The 19492-nt window shown below is 44.1% G+C and overlaps 1 protein-coding gene across 1 annotated transcript in view; it reads left to right on the top strand.

The window, feature by feature from the left end:
* The window catches only part of brca2 (BRCA2 DNA repair associated), a 71126-nt gene that overhangs the window by 29997 nt on the left and 21637 nt on the right, over positions 1-19492 (top strand). The window contains 8 exon segments of the mRNA XM_055636859.1: positions 434-512; positions 882-1321; positions 2802-2989; positions 4877-5064; positions 9192-9362; positions 13081-13480; positions 13936-14091; positions 18005-18152. Of these exon segments, the coding sequence (XP_055492834.1) occupies positions 434-512; positions 882-1321; positions 2802-2989; positions 4877-5064; positions 9192-9362; positions 13081-13480; positions 13936-14091; positions 18005-18152 (1770 nt within the window).

Here is a 19492-nt window from a genome sequence, read left to right as displayed (position 1 = left end):
AGAGACGGATAAGAATGGGGGGGGGGGGGGGGGGGGGGGGTGTAGAGGGCGGCACAATGGGCAAAATGGGGGCACACCGGGGGAGATTGTGGAGCATACAGTGGCAGAGAATGCAGATGTCACATCAGCGCCTTTGGAGCTGGAATGAAAGCAAGTGATCCTTAATTCTGAGGGAATGGTGAGGAAGGAAAATAAATTGGCACCATGGTTTTGAAAGGAACCAGATGAATGTAAATCCGTTTTCATTTGGATAGTTGAGATGAGAGCTGATTTAAATGTATTCAATTATCAGAGGTTTGAATAAATAAATAAGTAAGTTTATTGGCCAAGTATTCACATACAAGGAATTGGCCTTGCTGAAAGGTCTAAGTTAGAAAACATTGAAATTTTTTAACAATTGAAGGATGGAAATTGAAGTTGTAGTTTCTTTTAGGACCATTTTGTGACCGAAGGAAATTCATGTACAATATCCCACTGAAGCCTGTGACTTCTGCTCCATCAAAGGACAAAAGGTAATTTCAGCAGCATATTTTGGAAATAAGATTCAACTAAACATTTTTTTTAAATGGGATAGAAATTGGGTTTGCAACATAACCTTGGGTTTCAGTTTACATGTTGAACTGTTCATCGTGATTTCCTTTTTTTTTCAGGTTAATTGTAAGTTAATTGGCGTTGGTAAATGTAAAAATTGTCCCTAATGGGTGTAGAATAGTGTTAATGTGCTGGTCGGCGCGAACCCGGTGGGCTGAAGGGCCTGTTTCCACGCTGTATCTAAACTAAACTAAAACAAAATCTTCAAAGAATATAAAATAATAGTTGTAAGAAAATATTATAATTGCATTGTTTGTTACGTAAAATGCCGTATATTTTTATTTTGACAGTCTTTCAAGCAGTACTCATCAGCAAATGATTTCGCCGAATGTTACAATCCCTGTCCATGAAAATTCAGTTCGACAAGATCTATATCATCATGACATTAAGCAAACGAAAAGACAAGTGGCAGTGTTCAAACCTCCATTCCACAGTGACTCTGGTGGTCACAGGCAGCTAAAGAAAAGCAGACAGAGTACACCAAAGTCAGGAAAAACATTCTTACCTCCATTTAAAACTGGTCCAAATTATAATCAAATGGAAAAGCAATTGAATACGGAGGCGGTCATTTCTCCAGTGCAAACTGAAAGTGAATATAGTACTGAAGCCAATAACCGCAGTGGACCTATCAAAGATGGTTGTCCATTGAAAGGTGATACAATAGCCGCAAGTGAAGATAAAATCCAGTCAATATCTGGTACTTCAGATGAATGTAAAGCCAGCGATGAAGGTATTAATATTGTTTACATGCTTTTAAATTGCTAACTCTTATTTTCCCTCTTTTCGTTTTGTTGGTTTAATTACATTGAGAATGTTGATGAGTGGTCATGATCCTAGAATCAAAGTAAATGAGATGTGTTGCTTGGACATTAGCAAGATTGTTTTTAAATCTTGAAGATCGTAGGGAAGAGAAAACTAGAACTACCTGTTCTGAGCTCCAGGTAAATAAATAATATAAATTACATGTGGCCTGAATCTCGATTTCACCACAATTAGAAGGAAGAGGACTTGTATTTAAGTTGGCCTGGTAGAGTCAATTTTGCTTTACTCATGAAGAGGATGGAAATGAATGGTAAAAGTACACACTAAATGTGGATTTTTATTTGGTATAATGCGTTTCACTAGTTGCTTCCTTACCTTTAATTACAAGACTATTATTGTATCAACAGATGGTAAAAATGCTGGAGTAACTTACTACATTTGGCTTCTGTTTACCCTTGCCTTTTAGATTTTCAGCATCTGCAGTTGTTTTGCATTTAAATTGTGCTCTATTTTAGTCACCATTAGTTTTAATTGGGTATCAAGACCAAGGGCCCTTCTGTTGTGTTTTTTTGGGAGGCATATTTGTAAGTCAAAGACTAATGCAATCATAATCTATTATATATTAAAACTATGGCTGCCGCCTGGCGTCCGGCTGCCTTTCTGCCTTTTGATTCGCTGCTCCTTCCTATCAGCTTCCAACACACTTCAAAACAAAGTTGCAAGACAGGAACACTGAACTTTTCACCTCAATGGGATATCACAGCAAGTGCTTCAACAGGAGGGGGAGGGCCAATTGGTATTGCAATTGGAACTGCTGCAGCAGGCAGGGGAGGTGCAATTGGAGTTTTATTTCTCAATCCACTGCTGAGGGAGGCAGGGAAGTGCTGGAATCTTACATTTGGGAACGGGTTCAGTTCCGTTGGAGGAGACGGGTGCATGGTGGAATATTGGGTTGGGGGATCACACCATTGGGGGAGCATGCACTTGGTCTAGTAAGACTTAAACAGATGGTAAAAAACACAAAAGTGCTGGAGTAACTCAGCAAGTCAAACAGCATCTCTGGAGAATATAGACAGGCGATACTTTGGGTCGGACACAACTTCAGACTTGCAGTTGTAGAGGAGAGAAAGCTGGAAAGAGAGGTGGGAGCGGGACAAAGCCAACAAGGATACACATGAGGATAGTTGCTGGGCAGATGGGTGGACAGAGATGAAATGGAGACAAAAGACTGAGATAAGGGAGAAGAGTCACCCACTGATGAGAATTACAAAAGTATGCCTTTCCCTGAATCAAATAGTTTTTCCTTATTGCAGCCCTAAATGGCTGACCTCTTATTTTGAGATTGTGACTGCTATTTTCCCACTCCTCGGCTAAGGGAAATATCCTTCCTGCATCCACTCTGCAGAGCTACCTGACGTACCTCTTCATGTTGAGTTTTTTGTTTGTAGAATTTTCAAGGATTGTTCAAACATGGCATTTCGCAAGGAACCTGCAGGAAATGAGATTAATGAAGAAGAAAAAACAAACTATTCATCCACAACCAGGCAGCTTGTACAGATCTAAAAACTGCACTTCAAAACTCTCTCTGCATACAGCAGTTGAAGGAAAAGCTCCAAGATATTTTACAGAAGAAAAGGTAGACTATATTTGCAGTTTGATTTTCCTTCTAAATTAAATTCAAATGCTTCAAAAAAGGCAACAATTTACAGAAAGCTTTTGAGCATCGTTTAAAATATTGTTCTTTTAACACCAAGGAATGTTAGCACTGTCCAAGCCATCAATTTAATTGAAGTACATCTGTCACTTGGTTTAGTAGCAATTTGAATTTGCATTATTTGACTCTGCTATCTTGTATGGCTAAATTCTTCAAATAGTTGTTGCTTCAAGGATTATACTGTATCCAAGTTATCACAGTAAAACTCCAATAATCTGCTGTCTGACCACTCAGAAACCCCGATGGTTCAGCATCTGTCTAACTCCAATTAACTCTCTGGCTTCACAAGAACCCCAATTTCATTGCTGCTTCTAGTCTCACAGAGTTCACTGGGAAATCTATACCTTTGTTGTACAACATCTAAAACAAACGGTATTAAAAGTGTGTTGGGGTATCAATAGGAATAACAACGTGGTAAAACCTTCTGGACTGGAACCACCAGAGTCCTGAACCTGCTGGATTAACAATGTTTTACTGTAATTTATGTGTGAGCAGTGTTTCTGGTCATTGATTTTTTTTGATGAAAAACACATTAATTTACTACATTTTTCTTACTGATGCTACACCACTTTGAACTGACAAAAATGAGGGGCTGGATCATTCTAGATGTGACCTAGTGTCTATCTGAACATTTTCTGAGTATAAGTTACTGACTCACCCCATCTGATGAGTATTGGGCATGGCTGGGTAGGCACCAAGCTCTGCATAGACCTCAGGCATTTTATAACCATATAACCATATAACAATTACAGCACGGAAACAGGCCATCTCGGCCCTACAAGTCCATGCCGAACAAATTTTTTTCCCCTTAGTCCCACCTGCCTGCACTCGTACCATAACCCTCCATTCCCTTCTCATCCATATGCCTATCCAATTTATTTTTAAATGATACCAATGAACCTGCCTCCACCACTTCCACTGGGAGCTCATTCCACACCGCCACCACTCTCTGCGTAAAGAAGTTCCCCCTCATATTACCCCTAAACTTCTGTCCCTTAATTCTGAAGTCATGTCCTCTTGTTTGAATCTTCCCTATTCTCAAAGGGAAAAGCTTGTCCACATCAACTCTGTCTACCCCTCTCATCATTTTAAAGACCTCTATCAGGTCCCCCCTTAACCTTCTGCGCTCCAGAGAATAAAGACCTAACTTATTCAACCTATCTCTGTAACTTAGTTGTTGAAACCCAGGCAACATTCTAGTAAATCTCCTTTGTACTCTCTCTATTTTGTTGACATCCTTCCTATAATTTGGCGACCAAAATTGTACACCATACTCCAGATTTGGTCTCACCAATGCCTTGTACAATTTTAACATTACATCCCAGCTTCTATACTCAATGCTCTGATTTATAAAGGCTAGCATACCAAAAGCTTTCTTTACCACCCTATCTATATGAGATTCCACCTTCAAGGAACTATGCACGGTTATACCCAGATCCCTCTGTTCAACCGTATTCTTCAATTCCCTACCATTTACCATGTACGTCCTATTTTGATTTGTCCTGCCAAGGTGTAGCACCTCACATTTATCAGCATTAAACTCCATCTGCCATCTTTCAGCCCATTTTTCCAAATGGCCTAAATCACTCTGTAGACTTTGGAAATCCTCTTCATTATCCACAACACCCCCTATCTTGGTATCATCTGCATACTTACTAATCCAATTTACCACACCTTCATCCAGATCATTGATGTACATGACAAACAACAAAGGACCCAACACAGATTATCATGTCCTACACTGAGATTAATTATTTTATGGCCTTATCTACTCCATGTTTTACAATTCAAAAACATTTATTTTCTCAGTTGTACAGTTATGGAGTCAGCAGAAGTACTCTCTGTGTACAAGCAGAAAATGCAGAGTCGTTCCAGATCAACATTCAAGAATTTTTCTCTGAGGAGCTATTAAATGCTAGCAATGGCCTGCCGCTTGCAGATGGGGGGTGTCTTATTCCAGATGACAACGGGATGGCAGGAAAATCTGAATTTTACAGGTTAGAATATATATCATGGTTGGTCATTTATTTCTGTATTGGGAATTAAATTGTGTATATCATGATTGGTCGGCTCGAATTTAACTTCACCTCAGGGGTTACCTGCTATATGCATTTGCACTCCAGTGTGCTGTGAAAAGCTTTTAAAATTGAAATGAACAAAATTAAAAACATTTCATTGAGAGTCAACATCTCAAGAATATATTATCAAAGACAGTAAAATACGTTTCCTTTTTCACCTTCTGGTGGGATAAGGAGGGGAAAAGTAGAGGACAAAAAGATATTTGGCTTTTTGGTCAGGAAACCCTGCTATGAATTTAATGAGAACTAGACCAAGTGCAGACCCACTGGGTCTGTTCCCCCCCCAACGCGCGGTGGGGGGGGGGGGGTGCTGCGGCTTCACACGCACACTAACCACCCCCACACACATGGGGGCGGGGGGGGGGGTAGGGGGGGTGAGAGGGGGGTAGGGGGAGATGGGGTGGGCGAGGGGAGACCGCTGGGTCCCGTTCCCTCAACTCACGGGGAGGGGGGGGGGGGGGGGGGGGGTGCTGCGGCTTCACACGCACACTAACCACCTGCCATACAAACGGGGGGGGGAGTGGGAGAGGAGGGGGAAATGGGGGAGATAGAGGGGGGAGGGGAGGAGGGGGAAAGAGTAGAGGGGAGAGAGGATGTGGGGAGAAGGAGGGGTAGAGATGAGGAGGGGGGGAAAGGGGGTAGAGGGGAGGGGGTTGGAGGAGGGGAGGGGGGGTTGGTGGGGAGGGGAGGGGGGTGGTGGGGAGGAGGGGGGAGGGAGTGGAGGAGGGAGAGAGGGAGGAGATGGGGAGAGGGGGGATGGGGAGGGGAGGAGAGCGGGAAGGGGGACAGGGGAAGCGGGAAGTAGAGGGGGGAGGTGGGCAGAGTGGGGTGGGTGAGGGGATAGAGGGGGGTGGGGGGAGGGGAAGGGGATGGAGAGAGAAGGGAGGGAGAGAGAGAGGGATATGTAAATAAGATTCATCTATTCCCCACTTCCTATCACATGCACACTAACCACTCCACACATACACGGGGGGGGGGGGGGGGGGGGGAGTAGGGAGAGGGGAGGGAGAGAGGGGGGGGGAAGAGAGTATAGGACAGAAAGGAGGTGAGGAGAGGGGGAGAGAGAGGGGAGGTGAGATGAGAGGGGGGAGAGGTGGAGAGAGAGAGTGGAGGGGGAAAGAGGGGAGAGGTGGAGAGAGAGAGGAGGGGGGGGGGGGGAAGAGTGGGAGGGGGGAGAGAGAATGGGGAGAGAGAGAAGGGGGAGTGGGGGAAAGGCAGGGGGTGGAAGGGAGGGGGAGAGAGAGATTAGAGGGGAGAGAGTAGAGGGAGGAGGAGAGAGGGGGTGAGTGAGGGAGGGGGAGAGGGAAAAGGAGGGAGAGAGGTGGAGGGGGAGAGAAGAGGAGGTGGGGAGGGGGAGGATAGGGGAGGGTGGAGAGGGGGAGGCGAATAAGAGGTGGAGGAGGGTAGAGAGGAGAGGGTGGTAGGTGAGGGGGGTGAAGAGAGATTGGAGGGGAGAGGAGAAGGAGGGAGGAGTGGAAGGAGAGAGAGGAGGGGGAGGAGAGAGACGGTGGGAAAGAGAAGTGGGGAGAGAGAAGGAGGAGGGGAGGGGCAGGGGGGGGGAGGGGGAGGAGGAGAGAGAGGGGGAGAGAGAGAGAGAGTAGAAGGGAGAGAGAGTAGAGGGGGGAGGGAGGGAGTAGCGGTGAGAGGAGGGGGGAGTGAGGGGGAGGAAGGGACGTGGAGGGGGGAGAGAAGAGGTGGAGGGGGAGAGAGAGAGAGGAAGGGGAGGAGGGGGGGGTGGAGAGGGGGGAGGATAGGGGTGGAGAGGGGGGAGGATAGGGGTAGAGAGGGAGGGGGGGGAGGATAGGGGGGAGAGGGAAGGGGTAGAGAGGGAGGGGGGTAGGACAACTTGCTCTATTTGATCATATTTGATTGTGCACGCCAGACCACGTGAAGGTTCCAATCTCCCAACCCTGTCCCATTGTGATGTCATATCATAGGTACATGAGATCCATTGTGATTGTACATCTGCGAGATGGCTCTCTCATGCAGCAGCTTGATTTTAAAATGTTTTGATGTTTTTTACTATAAAAGCAGGGAAATTAATAACCAAATGTTCTACAGGAATATGTAAAAATTTCTCCGTTACAGCAAAGGGTGGAGGAGTAAATTCACAAACATCTTAAACGGATTTTCCCGAAATAGAACCCGTTACAAACGAACAAACCAACGACAGTTTTAATAGTTACTAGACCAAGTACAGACCTGTTGGGTCTGTTTCCCCAACACGCGTTTGCAGTGGGGGGGGGGTTACTGCGGCTTCACACGCACACTAACCACCCCCCTCGCACACAGGGGGAGAGAGGGTGAGAGGGGGGTAGGGGGAGACTGGGTGGGGAGAGGGGAGGGAGGGGAGGCCACTGGGTCCCGTCCCCTCAACATAGTTAGGATAGGGGAGAGGGAGGGAGCAGGAGGGGAGAGTGGGGAGGGAGAGTCGTGGGAAGGGGGAAGGGAGAGAGAGGAGGATGAGGATGGGGGGAGAGGAGGAGAGCGGCGAGGGTGAAGGGGGAGTCGGGGGTAGATGGGGAGAGGGGGAGAGAGGGGGTGAGGAGAAATTTTGGAGGAGGAGATTCACAAACGCCTAAAACGGATATTTGCGAATTAGAACCCGACAACAACACCAGAGTTTTAATATTTACTAGACCAATGGCAGACCCGTTGGGTCTGCTCCCCCAACGCAGCCGTTCCCTACCCGCAGCCCCCACGGGAGACGTGGTCCTCAAACTGAAGCCGTCCTTGACACGCCAAATTAAATGGCGTCTCTTGAGGTTGAAATGCGGGCGCCAGCAGCCGTTATGGTCGCTGGCCAGCAGGAGGCGACAAAATGAATGAGTGGGGGGGGGAGAAGGATTTGATTAAAAACGTGTACTTAAAGGCGACGAAATGTAATGAGGAGCGAATACTTAGAAAGAAAAGCGAAATCTCCATCGAAATGGAAAAGATGTGGGAGATTGAGCGTCTGGATTCGGCGTGGCAGTGAATCAAAGGAAGAAAGTAAAAGGATCCATTCCGATTGGACATCTGCGAGCATCGGCCATTCCGATTGGACATCTGCGAGTATTGGGCACGAATCAAAAGGCAGAAAGGCAGCCAGTCGTCAGGCACAGAGTTTTATAGATATATAGATAGATAGATAGATAGATATAGATAGATAGATAGATAGATAAGATAAGATGTCAGAGATGCAAGAAGTATTGTTGAACTGAAAACTGTCCCAAGGAAGGGAAATATAAACTGTTGTGGGAAACTGAATACCAAGGTTCAAAGTAAAACCATAACAAAGTAAAGAACAAGTGATGCAGAAGGAATCATAGTAAGTCCATGACTTGGTATGTGTAGATTATTTGATGCTGTTAAGATCATCCATGGGCCTAAACAAGAATGAGAAAAATGTCATGCCAGAAAGGCAGTCAGAGCCCAATGCAAGGCACACTGAAACCATCCCATCACATTCCACAGGCCTAGCCCAACAAGAAATTAAAAAGGCCTTATACCAGCAGCAAAGTTCCTTGAGGATCAGGTATCCCTGCTGCAATTTTTTAAACTTGCTGAAGAGGAATATCTCTCCCAAATTTGCAGCTTTATCTCCCTTATCAGATAAGGGGAAAGCATGCCAGCAAATCTGAGACTCCACAATTGTCAATATTCTCAAGAAATTAGATCTTGGATTATAGTTAGTGGAGGAGTCTCCTTGAGTAAAGATTTGCCACAGACCTCAGACAGGTTTCTCAAAATTTCATTCCTAAATGGTTAACCTTCTATTCTGAAAGTAGTTCAGGATTCTCCACTAACAGGAAACGGGTTCTTAGTACACAAAGTGCTGGAGCTACTTGGAGATCAGGCAGCATCTAGAGAAGCTGTCTGACATGCTGTTACTCCAGCACTTTGTGTCCTTTTTGGTGTATTAAGCAGCATCTTTGTTTCAACATGTTCTAAGTTTCTCCTTTCAGTTTCTTGGAGGAGGTCAGCCTTGTATGCATGTTAATGTATAGAAAACCCATGTTTGATGTGCTGCATTTTATCAGTAATATGAGTGGTTGTTTTTCCAGAGCTCTTTTAGATACTCCTGGTGTAGATTCCAGCCTAATCGATGAAGTTTGGGCCTATAACCATTATAGGTGGTTAGTATGGAAGCTTGCTGCAATGGAGGTTGCATTCCCCAAACAGTTCGGTGGCAGGTGCCTAACACCAGAAAGAATACTTCTGCAACTTAAATACAGGTGATCTATTTCATTTATTGTTTGTGCTAAAGAGGTAGTTCTTTTGATTGATTATTGGGTAATTTTGTTTTTCTCTTTAGCTGATTGTTTAAAACTCTGCTGCCTGTGTATATATCACTGATGTCATTACCTCTTTACCCATCACTCCTTTGCTAAATCCTGGATTACAAAGCCTCAGTTTTATATTTTTCATCTTTGTTTTTGATTATTACCTCCCAATTCCTGGAGTCCTCCAACGATAGAGTTATGTAGCATGGAAACAAACTCCTTGAACCACCATGTCAGTACCCATCAACCTCTAAACTAAACAACCCTGAATGTCACCTATCCATTTTCTCCAGAGATGCTGCTTAACCTACTGGGTTACTCTAGCATGTTGTGTCTATCATTGGTATAAACCAACATCTGCAGTTCCTTATTATTAGCAGCACTAAAATACAATCTTTTCTCCCTATTTTACATGCTCTGATTAAATATTTCAATAGTTCTACCTATATCTTCAGCTGCTGTGATATAAGGCTATGACATTTCCTTTCTCTCAGCCCTCTACTCCTTTTGATCTCACTTTTAAGATTATCTTTAAAATCTCACAACTTGATACAATATCTGCTTTAATATCAATTTTTGATATTAAATGTTTGGTAATGTTCCTGTGAGGTGCCTTGAGGCATTTTTCCATCTTAAATGTGCAGTATAAATGTCAATTCCTGTTGGAAGCAGTATTCTTGTCATGACTTTCCATGCTTAACAAGACTACTTCTGGAACTGATTTATGTTTCTTGTAATTCTCTGATAAAAAGCAGAAATATCAATTGGGAAAAGTAATTCATTGTGTCCTAAGATATTCCAAACACTTCATAACTAGTGAAATCCTTATGCTGATTTGAAAGTTCACTGTACTTTAAAAGCATGTAGTTTAAGTGTTATTTTAAACGGGCACAAAGTCCTAGCAGTCTGAAACAGTTCCTCATCCTTCTCTGAAGTAAATACTGACGATTTATATTTAGTTAATCAATTGCATTCTCTGGGGGTGTTTTGTTTTTGTGATCCATGGTCCTTGGATTCACGTCTTTGTTAGTCTGGTAGTAGATTCATGATGGCCTGAGAGGTCTTAATCAAAATTTAACTTGAATGCCTGTTCCACTTCACCTCCTATCTTCACTCAGACTGAGAATCATTGAGATTTGGCACAGTTTCTGAAAATTGAGCATAATCCTAACCAAAGTCATGGACACTTTATATTTTGCCACTTTTCCTCATACTGTCTTATTCACAATCCTTCCAGAACCATTCGTGCCCATTTTCTATCGTATATCTATATTACTAAAAGTCTGTTCTTGACCGGTTTTGGCCATTGTGCTGCGATTTCCGAGACAACGCCGCCACCTACGGCCGTCATTTTTGGCCACCTTGCTCAGAGCCCCCTCCGCCGCATGTGTACCGAGGATTTTTCCCGTCGATTAAAAATGACAAAGATATTAATGTTTTTACAAAATTCCCCATTCTCTCTGCTGCCCCCGCTGGCGGCAGGGGGGAGGGACTATAAAACCAGGAAGTGGTGTGCCTCACTCACTCTTCAAGATGGAGGAAGGCAGAGGGTCACGTTTCTCTGAGCTGTGAATAACACTGAACACATGTCTACTCAAATGTAAGTGCCCTTAATGGTTCTAAAATGCTTGCAGAATATGTCTATTGGTTCTAAAATGTTTGCAAAAAGTGTCTATTGGTTCTAAAATGTTTGCAAAAAGTGTCTTGGTTCTACAATGCTTGCAGAATGTGTCAATTGGTTCTAAAGCTTGCAAAAAAAGTGTCTATTGGTTCTAAAGCTTGCAAAAAAAGTCTCTATTGGTTCTAAAGCTTGCAAAAAAGTGTCTATTGGTTCTAAAGCTTGCAAAAAATGTCTATTAGTTCTAAAGTTTGCAAAACAATGTCTATTGGTTCTAAAGCTTGCAAAAAAATGACTTGGTTCTAAAGCTTGGGTGTGGCTTGAAGTTGAAAGGCACTACTTTTTGCAGATGATGGCTTGGGTGCAATGGCTTGAAGTTAAAATGCATTACTTACTGCAAATGGGGGCGTGGGTGCATTGGCTTGAAGTTGAAAGGCACTACTTACTGCAAATTGTGGCTTGAAGTTGAAAGGCACTACTTACAGCAAATGGTGGCATGAAGTTGAAAGGCACTACTTACTGCAAATGGTGGCTTGGGAGCTTTGGCTTGAAGTTAAAAGGCACTATTACTGAAAATGGTGGCTTGGTTGCTTTGGCTTGAAGTTGAAAGGCACTACTTACTGCAAATGGTGGCTTGGTTGCTTTGGCTTGATGTTGAAAGGCACTACTTACTGCAAATAGTGGTTTGGGCGTGGCTTGAAGTTGAAAGACACCACTTACTGCAAATGGTGGCATGAAGTTGAAGGGCACTACTTACTGCAAATGGTGGATTGGTTGCTTTGGCTTGATGTTGAAAGGCACTACTTACTGCAAATGGTGGCTTGGGTGCAATGGCTTGAAGTTAAAATGCATTACTTACTACAAATGGTGGTTTGGGTGCATTGGCTTGAAGTTGAAAGGCACCACTTACTGCAAATGGTAGCATGAAGTTGAAAGGTGCAAAGAATTCTTCCCATGAATGAAAAATAAAAGTGTTATTAGTTTTCTTTTAAATGTTGAGAATCTCTCTCCTGTCAATCATTCCATGAAAGCCACACCTTTTCCGGTGGTGGTGGGGGGGGGGTTATAAAACCCAGAAATGTGGGTGTGGCTCAGTCTCTGCAAGATGGAGGAGGGAGAGGTCACGACTCACTGTCTTTAGTGGCTTTGCACCCTACTTCAAATGGTATGAAACTGCACTTGAATTTGGTGGCCTTGCACCCTGCTAGAAGTGGTAAGAAACTGCACTTGAATTTGGTGGCCTTATACCCTGCTTGAAATAGAATTTCAAGGATTAGCTGTGAGTCAACTACCAGCCCACCAGCCGTGAGTGAGTGAGTTGCCAGCACAACAGGCTTGATTGACTGAGACGCCAGCCCAAGAATCAATTTGGCGCACAATTTGCAAACTAGCCCTCTGGAAACCATTCCCTTCAGCCCACAACACCCATACTAGCGCTCCAGAAAGCCCCTCCCCAACTGGCCACCAATATTAGAATTGGTGGAGAGGTGGAATATTACGTTGGATGACCAGCCCTCCTGTGTGATGCTGGGACACAACGGGTCCCACTTAGTCTAGTATTCTCATATATTTCCACTTTTGCCAGTCTGTCTGCAACATAGACATTTCCAACTTTGAAGTAAAATAGGTGGCACCAATCTAGTTATGCTCCATGTTACTTAAGTGCAACCTCTGATCATGCATTCTTTATCTCAAGTAATCTTTTGCAGGAGAGCATTTTCTTTAACCTCTTTATTTCCTCTTATGTACAAATATGGTAAATTTGTTCTTTTAGACTAAATTTTCCTCAAACATATTTCCTTTAAAGATCTCGACCCGAAACGTCGCCTATTCCTTCGCTCCAGAGATGCTGCCTCACTCTCTGAGTTTCTCCAACATTTTTGTCTACCTTCCTTTAAGATAATATTCTTGAACTTTGGAGTGCTTCAATTTTAATTTGTGAGAAAGCAATTTGAATGTGTATTTGTTTAAAATGATAGATTTTGAGTAAGTGCAAGCAAAAAGTGAAAATTATGCAAATATTTTCTAATTAACACAAATTTGTCTTTGTAGATATGATGTGGAGATTGATCAGAGTCGTCGATCTGCCTTAAAAAGAATTATGGAGCGAGATGACGTAGCAGCAAAAACACTTGTTCTTTGCATTTCTAAAATAATATCACTGGGTTCAAGATCAACCCAAAATAAGCAAAACTCCAGTGATGCATTTAAAGAACCCAAAACTCCAATTGAAAAAGGTGACATGAAAACAAAAAGTGATATGTCATTTGGAGTTATTGAAGTCACTGATGGATGGTATGGAATTAAGGCTCTTCTGGATTCTCCACTCACCGCATTATTACAAAAAAGAAGACTTGTAGTTGGTCAAAAGATTATTGTGCATGGGGCAGAGTTAGTAGGCTCACAGGATCCATGTTCTCCTCTAGAAGCTCCAGAATCTCTCATGATGAAGGTATGGATAAATTAATTAATAATTCTAGTGACCGGTCTAGTGACTTGATTGTATTTATGTATGGTATATCTGAGCCGTTTGGATAGCGTGCAAAACAAAGCTTTTCAATGTAGAAACTAGGAATTGCCGATGCTGATTAATACACAAAAGGAGACACAGTGCTGGAATAACTCAGCAGGTGTACCAAGGTACAGTAAAATTATTGTTTTTTGCATAGAGGTCACTAAGATTATTGCCATACATAGGTTGAATCACCAGTAAAGTACATCATGCATAGAAACATCCCACTGTATGCAAGAGTCGTCAAAAACTGCCATGGTTTTGGTGCCATTTTCACAGTCACAGTTGCAGCTGCCATGAAGGTGCGCTGCAGCTGTCACCTCCATTTGCCTGCAACAATAAAATTGCAAAACGTATCAACAATATTGCAATATAATCTATTGTCCCCCTTTTAGATTTCGGCCAACAGTACAAGACCTGCTCGGTGGTATACGAAGCTAGGATATCACTGCGACCCTCGACCTTTTCCATTGCCTCTATCCTCTCTTTTTGGTGAAGGTGGAATGGTTGGATGTGTTGATATAATCGTTGTAAGGACTTATCCTATACAGGTATGCAAAGTAATGCAATAAAAAATGTTCAGTTTCTTGATTTTAAATGGGGAGTTATTAAATATTTGCAAGATCATGGAACACCATCTTATACTCTTTATACTCTTTAAATAAGTGAGTTTTTTCGTGACTTTAATGTTTTTTTAGTGAAATACTAGACTAAGTGGGACTCGTTGGGTCCCTGTCACACGGGAGGTCTGGTCCCCCAATGCAATATTGCATCATTCACGCATAGCCCCCAACAGTGCAGGCACAGCTCATTTCCTATAACGCTACGATTTTTCGCCAGCTTTTTCACCGTTCTCCTGAGCTACGATTGCACCGTTTCTTTCCAAACGGTGGTCTAATGTAAAAGTTAGCGAGGTTTGAAAAATCTTAAAAACCACGCGTGCGCAGATCGATCTCCTCTCCTGCCGTTCAGCTCTGCGTCTATTGGTCTTTTCTCCTGCCGCTCTGCGGGACGATCCGCCCCTTCCTGCGCCACCACATTTTTAGTGGAGCTGAGGGAGGCGCTGGATGGCCGGTGGACGTCTCCAACCGGACACAATTTCACTTCTTATCGTACACAATTGGGTGAGTGGTGGAATATTGCGTTGGGGGAATGGGTTGCGTTGGGGGAACGGATGAGTGGTGGAATATTGCTTTGGGGGATGGGTTGCGTTGGGGGACCAGGCCTCCCGTGTGACTGGGACCCAACGGGTCCCACTTAGTCTAGTCCTTGCTAAAATTGAAAAGTTAGGCTAAAACCTTTAGTGTAATGTTTTCAAGGCTTACTTACATACATTTTTAATTCTGTTATAAATTTTAATTACATGTTGATTGGAATGATGGAGTGAAAAGGGATGATACAAGGGCTACAGATGCTGGAATCCGATAATGAAGCTTGAACCAGAGGAGAAAGGGGATCCAGTGGGTGAGCTGTGTGGGTAGTAAGTGGATAGACCCAGGGGGAGGGGGACAAAAGGGGTGAATGTGCACCTGAAGGGGGTAATGGGGTGTGTATGGAGAAAGGAAACTAAAATGGGAGTGTGTAGTAAAGAAGTGTGTCTGAAGAAGGGTCTCGCCCCGCAACGTCACCCATTCCTTCTCCAGAGATGCTGCCTGTCCCGTTGAGTTACTCCAGCATTTTGTGTCGAACAAAAATGGGAGGACTGGAGATGGAAAGGAAAGAGGCAGTGAATCAGAGGAGCCAAGAGTTACTTGAAAGTTGATGTTTCAGCAGCCTCTTCTTCCTCTATGTGAATACAGAGACTTTCTCCAGAACAATCAGATGAAACCATTGCACCTCAGGATTTGTATTGCAGACCAGTTAATCTAACATCGGTAGTGGGGAAAATGCTAGAATCAGTTATTAAAGGGATATCAGCATATTTGGAAAGTGGTGAAATCATTGGACAAAGTCAGCATGGATTTATGAAAGATAAATCATGTTTGATGAATCTTATAGAATTTTTCGAGGATATAACTAGTAGAGTGGCTAAGGGAGAACCAGCGGATGTGTTATATCTGGACTTTCAGAAGGGTTTTGACAAGGTCCCACATAATTAGTATGCAAACTTAAAGCACATGGTATAGAGGGTTCAGTATTGATGTGGATAGAGAACTGGATGGCAGACAGGAAGCAAAGAGTAGGAATAAATGGGTAATTTTTAGAATGGCAGGCAGTGACTAGTGGGGTACTGCAAGGCTCAGTGCTGGGACCCCAGCTATTTACAATATATATTAATGATTTGGACGAGGGAATTGAATGCAACATCTCCAAGTTTGTGGATGACACGAAGCTGGGGGGCAGTGTTAGCTGTGAGGAGGATGCTAGGAGGCTGTAAGGCAGGCACGTGCAGTGAGTAATTACTCAGGGTAGGCAGTCAGTCGGTTTAAAAAAAATAAAATAAAAAAAAATTTAAACCGCGCATTCGCAGATTGTTCACTTCATAAAAATTAAAAATAAAAACAGTAACAATTGAATTTGCCCAAGGCTTCCTAGTCTCCTCTATTCTTAATTACTGAATGGGTGGGGGGTGAAGGGTGATGGCAGGTGGAGAGATGGTGGGAAAAACGGGAGTACTAGGAAAAGTTGAATTAGTTGTCATCTTATTGAATGACAACACTTGTTCAAGGGACCAATTGGGGGGAGAGTTCCTTTCACAGCGTGTGGAGAGTCTGTGCCAGGGGTAAAGTTGCGGGGAGGGCAGGAGTGTTGAGAAGGAGGCGGTCGGGGATAATGCTAGTAACTCACTCACCGCTGCCGCAGCTCTCCGGGCGCGAAGCCACTGCATTGTAACCGGGGGTAGAAGGTTTTTAGATGGAGAGCTACCAGAGGTGAGCGGGGCCGGCAGAAGGCGCTGAGGTGGCGGCCGGTTCCGCTGTCCGGCCCAGCGGCCGCTCACAGCCACCCGAGCTGCTTCTCCCCCCTGGCCTCAATGCGGTGGCTCCGTGCAAGGAGCGTCGCAAGTGGCATTATCCCGATCCCCTCCTACACAACATTCATGCCCTCCCCGCAACTTTACCCCGGGCCAGACTCCACAAATGCTGTGAAAGGAGCTCTCCCCCCCCACCCCCACACCCCAGGAAAAACGGTATTTAAAAACATCACCAAGAAATGTACTTACCACATCATTGGTACATGAGCTCCATTCTTCTCTTTCTGTTTCCTAAGATACACTTAAAATAATGCCAATCCATATTTGAAAACCCCGCCAAGAAACTAGCGCTGCTCATGTGCAGTAGGCTGCTATGCCTGCCCAGTGCTGCAAAGGCAGAATTTCTGCTGCCTTCAGCCCCGCTTGAAATTGACGGCTTTCAGCAGCGCTGTCGGCACGTGGGCTGCACAGACCTTCAAGGGTTACAAGCGCTACGGTTGAAAGACACAGAGAATTATGCCTACCTAACAGATCGATCTCTTAGATAGGCATAATTCTCCCATGCCTTTACTATTTATATTTAGTTATTACCGTTTTATAATTTTAGTCAGGGTGGGCAGTGCCTACCCTGACGGCACGTGCCTGCTGCAAGGTGACTTGGATAGGTTGGGTGAGTGGGCAAATGCAAGGCAGATGCAGTATAATGTGGATAAATGTGAGGTTATCCACTTTGGTGGCAAGAACAGGAAAGTAGACTATTATATGAATGATGGCCGATTAGGAAAAGGGGAGATGCAACGAGACTGGTGTCATTTCTACACCAGTCATTGAAAGTAGGCATGCAGGTGCAGCAGGCAGTGAAGAAAGCGAATGGTATGTTAGCATTCATAGCAAAAGGATTTGAGTATAGGAGCAGGGAGGTTCTACTGCAGTTGTACAGGGTCTTGGTGAGACCACACCTGGAGTATTGTGTACAGTTTTGCTCTCCTAATCTGAGGAAAGACATTCTTGCCATAGAGGGAGTACCGAGACGGTTCACCAGACTGATTCCTGGGACGGCAGGACTTTTTACATGAAGAAAGAGTGGATAGACTCGGCTTGTACTCGCTAGAATTTAGAAGATTGAGGGGGGATCTTATAGAAACGTACACAATTCTTAAGGGGTTGGACAGGCTAGATGCAGGAAGATTGTTCCCGATGTTGGGGAAGTCCAGAACAAGGTGTCACAGTTTAAGGATAAGGGGGAAGTCTTTTAGGACCGAGATGAGAAAAACATTTTTCACACAGAGTGGTGAATCTCTGGAATTCTCTGCCACAGAGGGTAGTTGAGGCCAGTTCATGGGCTATATTTAAGAGGGAGTTAGATGTGGCCCTTGTGGCTAAAGGGATCAGGGGGTATGGAGTGAAGGCAGGTACAGGATATTAAGTTGGATGATCAGCCAAGATCATATTGAATGGCGGTGCAGGCTCGAAGGGCAGAAAGGCCTACTCCTGCACCTATTTTCTATGTTTCTGTATTTCTGCAAAGTGACGTGATTTGTTTTCTTCTTCAGTGGATGGAGAAGAGTGCCAGTGGAATGCATGTGTTCAGGAATGAACGAGCGGAAGAACGAGAGGCTCACACACACTATGAGAATCAGCAAAGGAAGCTGGAGGAGGTGTATGACAAAATAAAAACTGAGCTGCTGGACCAGCGGAGAGGTAATGCAACTCTAAATGGATATAGAAACATAGAAAGTAGGTGCCGGAGTAGGCCATTCGGCCCTTCGAACCAGCACCGCCATTACATTAAGGAGGCAATTAAACACCCCCGCATTAAGGAGGCAATTAAACACACCTGAGCAATTACAAACGCCTGTGAAGCCATGTGTCTCAAACATTATGGTGCTCTGAAATGGGGGGACTATGCATAAACACAGCTGTAATTTCGACATGGTGAAAACAAAATGTATAAAAATGGCCTTTATTAAAACCTGACAATGTGCACTTTAACCACATGTGACTTTTTTCTATTACAAATCTCAAATTGTGGAGTACAGAGGCAAATAAATAAATGATGGGTCTTTGTCCCAAACATTATGGAGGGCACTGTAAATGCTAGCATTATATTCGCCTTCTTTACTACTGATTCAACTTGCAAATTAACCTTTTGGGAATCCTGCACCAGCACTCACAAGTACCTTTGTACCTTTGATTTCTGAATTCTCTCCCCATTTAGATAATAGTCTAGACCTTTATTGCTACTACCAAAATGTATGACTCCACACTATGCTACATTGTATTCCATCTGGCACTTCCACCCAACTCTCTGAACCTGTCCAAGTCCTTCAGCAGATTCCCTTTTTTTTTATATAAACGCGGCCACAAAGCCTTCAATCTCCTCATCCAAATAATTTATATACATGTGAAGAGTAGTGGCCCCAGCAACGATCCCTGTGGAACTCCGCTAGTCACTGGCAGCCAGATAACTCCCCCTTTATTGCCACTCTCTGCCTTCTGCCATCCAGCCAACCTGCTATCCATGCTAGTATCTTCCCTCCGATATAACGGTTGACGCTAGTATCTATCAGGAAAAGTCTTTAGTGAGCTTGTCTCTGTGTGTATGTGTGTGCACACGTGTGCCTGGAGGGAGCCCCGCGGTGACCGGGCACGTCCTGTCGGTCGTGGCAGCGACCTGAACAAAGCGCTACCGGCCAAGAGATACAACGTGAGCCGCTACAACAACCATATCATCAGTCCATGCAGCGGGTGAAGAAGGGCTGTCTGGTGCAGACCAACGGCATCAGCACCTAGCTTTAAGGTGAGACGACACAAAGTGTTGGAGTAACTCAGCAGACTGAATCAGTCTGAAGAAGGGTCCTGACATCACCTATCCATGTTCTCCAGGGATGCTCCAGCACTTTGTGTTATTTTGTGTATCAACCATCATCTGCAGTTCTTTGTTTCAATTACACACAATGATAATACCTGACTTGGTTATAGAGGACCATCTGCAATAACGGACGCCATTTTCTCCCCCCACATGGTCCATAACTAGGGTT

This window comes from Leucoraja erinacea, chromosome 6 (assembly GCF_028641065.1).
Source record: "Leucoraja erinacea ecotype New England chromosome 6, Leri_hhj_1, whole genome shotgun sequence".
NCBI classification, from domain to species: domain Eukaryota; kingdom Metazoa; phylum Chordata; class Chondrichthyes; order Rajiformes; family Rajidae; genus Leucoraja; species Leucoraja erinaceus.
Note: the sequence above shows the minus strand (reverse complement) of the source record. Positions and strands in the feature narration are given on the sequence as shown.